We start from the raw sequence: 3,465 nt of genomic DNA on the forward strand, positions 1-3,465 counted from the left end.
TTACTATCACGTGAGGGTCATGCTGTCATCTCTTTGCCCATTTAATCTTGATTACTTGCCCTAAAATTGACAATCTCCTTCCTGAGTTGTTATGATCAGTGTGTTCCTTTTGTGTTAATGTTGAAAGCTGTTCTGTGAAAAAGTTGGTTAGGCTTGCTTCAGACTGGCTAGTGCTAGGGTCTGATTTATGAACATCCTGTTGTCTTGGGCCTCTGAGGAATTCGGCTCCTCATGTTTCAACCATATTTTGACCAAATCTTAGATTGTCTGATTCGGTCTGATATCCTAGACAGTAAAATGAGTTTAGATTACAGAATAGCTTGACAATAATGGAACAGCCTGTTCCCTCCTTTTGGCTCCCTAACCTTCCTGGAGTGAAAGGTCAGATATTTGTTTCTTCCTCATTTCTGTGGCTGAGAGCTCTGGATGTGGTGATATCGGCCAATGAGCTTCCTGGCCACTGTCCTCAGTCAACCTTGCCATTTGCACCCTGTGACTTAGCTGATTAAATCTGTATGAGAAGGGAGTGGGCCAGTAGAGAAAATGTCTGACAATTTTGTTTAGGATTGTGCTGTCATTTTGAAAGATTGTTCCTGTCAGTTTAGGAACAGTTGGTTCCCTTTCATGGGAACTTCGAACTGCGTCCTCTAGGGGTCGCTATGGGGAACGCCTCGTCGTGACCCGTGTCTGAAGCATACATTGAAAAAACACCAACTCGTTGGCCGGCGACAGCCATGACGTCACTACCGGTGCGACTCCAGTATAAATCGGCGCCGGGAGCTACACATCATTCTCTTCTTCGTCTTCATTGACTGTTCTGTTTGAAGCGTGCATTTTCAAGGAAAAAGTAAGAGCTATCTATTTATTATGGCGAGCACTAGTAGAGCATTTAGAAGGTGTGTGCATCCGTGGCAGCGCTATTTGACACCAGATGACACACACGATCTATGTGTTGTTTGTTTGGGCGAGGAGCACGCACGCGATGTCCTCGAGGGGGCAATCTGTGGAGGTGAGATCCATCACTAAATGAGTATTAATTTAAAGGCAAATATTACTGCATGTTGCTGAGGGTGTTTCAGTTGATATTACACATTTTTAGAACCCTTATAGAAATAGTGCAGCCAAAAATGTAAATTCCGTCATCACTAACCCATGTGTTGTCCAAACCCCATATCACAGATTATACTCTCCTTCATAATGTGGACTGGGAGTGTAGACCTCCCACAAGGACAAAAATGGCTAGGAAAGTAGTCCATAGAAAGTCACTGTATTGCTAGTCATTCTCCCTTTATTGTAGCTCTCAGAAGTCATCTAAATTAAATACAAATATGGTTTTGTTGTCAAAAATGAGACACACAAGAACCAGTTGCGCTTAAAATCATTGACATCAGATTGCTTTTATGGTACATTTTACTGTACTTTTGCATATTTAGGGAAATGATTCCTCTCAGTAGTTAATTCATAATTTTTGCGTATCAATGCATGAGGCTTTCTGCTTGGTCACTACTGGCTAAAACAGTTTCCTCTCAGTCCCATGTGGGCCACATATGACTTCCTTCCATTTTGACCATCTCTAAATCTTTCCTTCCCTATGACTTTACTGCACCTCCCTCCCTTTAGCTCTGCCTTTTTGTTCCCTTTCTCACGATTACTGTATGGCTTTTAGTTTTATTTCCATTTCACTCTATAATTTACACTCTCTGTGTAGCTCTCTTTTCTTTCTGCCTTCTGTAAAAGGTAACGGCTTTGATATATTTTATTCTTTCCATTTACAAAACAATGTAAAAGTATCAAGTTTGTTGGCTCCATCATTTCAAACAGACACTGTCAAGAGTAAGTTACTTTTCAAAACTTGACCTCTGTGTCAGTCATGTATCCTGGCTGTATATCTTTGATGAAAAGCTTATGTTGATCAAAGCTCTATTCTGGCAGTAAATGAAAATGGAAACTTAAAGGAGTTCTTAAGGGAAAATAAATTGTCTTCAACCAGGGGTAAATGAGAAATTAATTATTTTCAGTTAGGGAATTTTAACATTATGTTCGCCTTCTACTATTGACACATTTTAGCTTTAGCACAAATGGCTCTATAGAGAATTTGCAGGATTGTGAATTGAATTGTGAATGCTTTTAAGTGTAGTTCTTGAAACATAATCTGTAGTTCTAGTGAAAAATAAAATGAATAGAATGAAATTCATACTGCTGTGTAAATGTAATTCTTAATAATACATATAATTTTCAGCATAAATTACCTATAAGTGTGGTAGTTTATATTTAATTTATATAATTCCATTTAAATTGTTTCAGTTATGTTAACAATAAATACATTTTCATAAGGACCATACTTAAGGAGCCCTTCATTTTTCAGAACTGTCATATTATTATTTATTCTTATTTTAATAAATTCATATATTGTATTAGATAATTTTGTCAGATTGTCAGATCAGTTCTGAAATTCTACAGACACAAAAAAGGAATGATTTTTCCACCATAGATGTACTTTTTATTCACAGATACTACCTCACATAAAACTTTCTGCATTTAAAAAAAAAACTTCATTCTCTATGATTCATGAGCTGTTTTCCTCATGGGAACCAAAAAAAACATTTTTTTTATTTCATTTTAAAAACATAAAAATGACTGGTATTATAAAAAATTACTGGTATTAATACCAGGCACAACCCCCACACACTTTAATGGGGCTGGCATCATCACTTTTCACCATGCTTTTATACATATATGAGGTTAAGTGTGGCTCAGTTGTCTTGTCCTCTCCTTTCCTCAGGATGAACTGGATCTCACAGACAAGAACAGGGAAGCCATGTTTGCTTTGCCTGCTGAGAAGAAATGGCAGATCTACTGCAGCAAGAAGAAGGTGAGTCATTCATTATATAATCCTTTAAGGTTTTCTTTTGAGTTTAAAGGGGTCATATGATGCGATTTCAATTTTTCTTTTCTCTTTGGAGTGTTACAAGCTCTTGGTGCATAAAGAAGATCTGTAAAGTTGCAAAGACTAAGGTCTCAAATCCAAAGATATATTCTTTATAAAAGTTAACAGTCAACCACGCCTACCTAAAACGGCTCGTTCTAACACGACCCCACATGTCTACATCACGATGTGGGAAGGTTTGCATAAAGCCGCCCAAATGTTCACGTAAAGAAAGAAGGCGTAACTTTTATTCTCGCTGTAGTATTGTTGTAGCCGTGGCCTTTTATGGAGGTCTGTTCTGACTCACAGACAGTAAGTAAGTTTTCATATTTAAAGAATTTGCCACTGATGATTCAAACGCGAGTTTTGAGCAGTGCAGAGTAGCGCTTGTTGTTTGTCATTTCTCCGATCACAAATGCAGACATGGTTTTATGTTTACGCGGCGATAAGCAATGCAATGCATAAAAAGACAGTATAAGTCATTATAATCCGTAATTATGTCCCCACTGGATGCAACAAATGTCTCGTTTATAATGGGT

The 3,465-nt window shown here is 37.7% G+C and overlaps 1 protein-coding gene across 1 annotated transcript in view; it reads left to right on the forward strand.

Moving 5' to 3' along the window:
• Positions 1-3,465, forward strand: part of LOC107566105 (disheveled-associated activator of morphogenesis 2-like) — a 159,528-nt gene that overhangs the window by 109,554 nt on the left and 46,509 nt on the right. The window contains 1 exon segment of the mRNA XM_016251476.1: positions 2,783-2,872. Within this exon segment, the coding sequence (XP_016106962.1) occupies positions 2,783-2,872 (90 nt within the window).

Source organism: Sinocyclocheilus grahami, unplaced genomic scaffold (genome assembly GCF_001515645.1).
Source record: "Sinocyclocheilus grahami isolate Dianchi unplaced genomic scaffold, SAMN03320097.WGS_v1.1 scaffold1047.1, whole genome shotgun sequence".
In the NCBI taxonomy this organism is placed as follows: domain Eukaryota; kingdom Metazoa; phylum Chordata; class Actinopteri; order Cypriniformes; family Cyprinidae; genus Sinocyclocheilus; species Sinocyclocheilus grahami.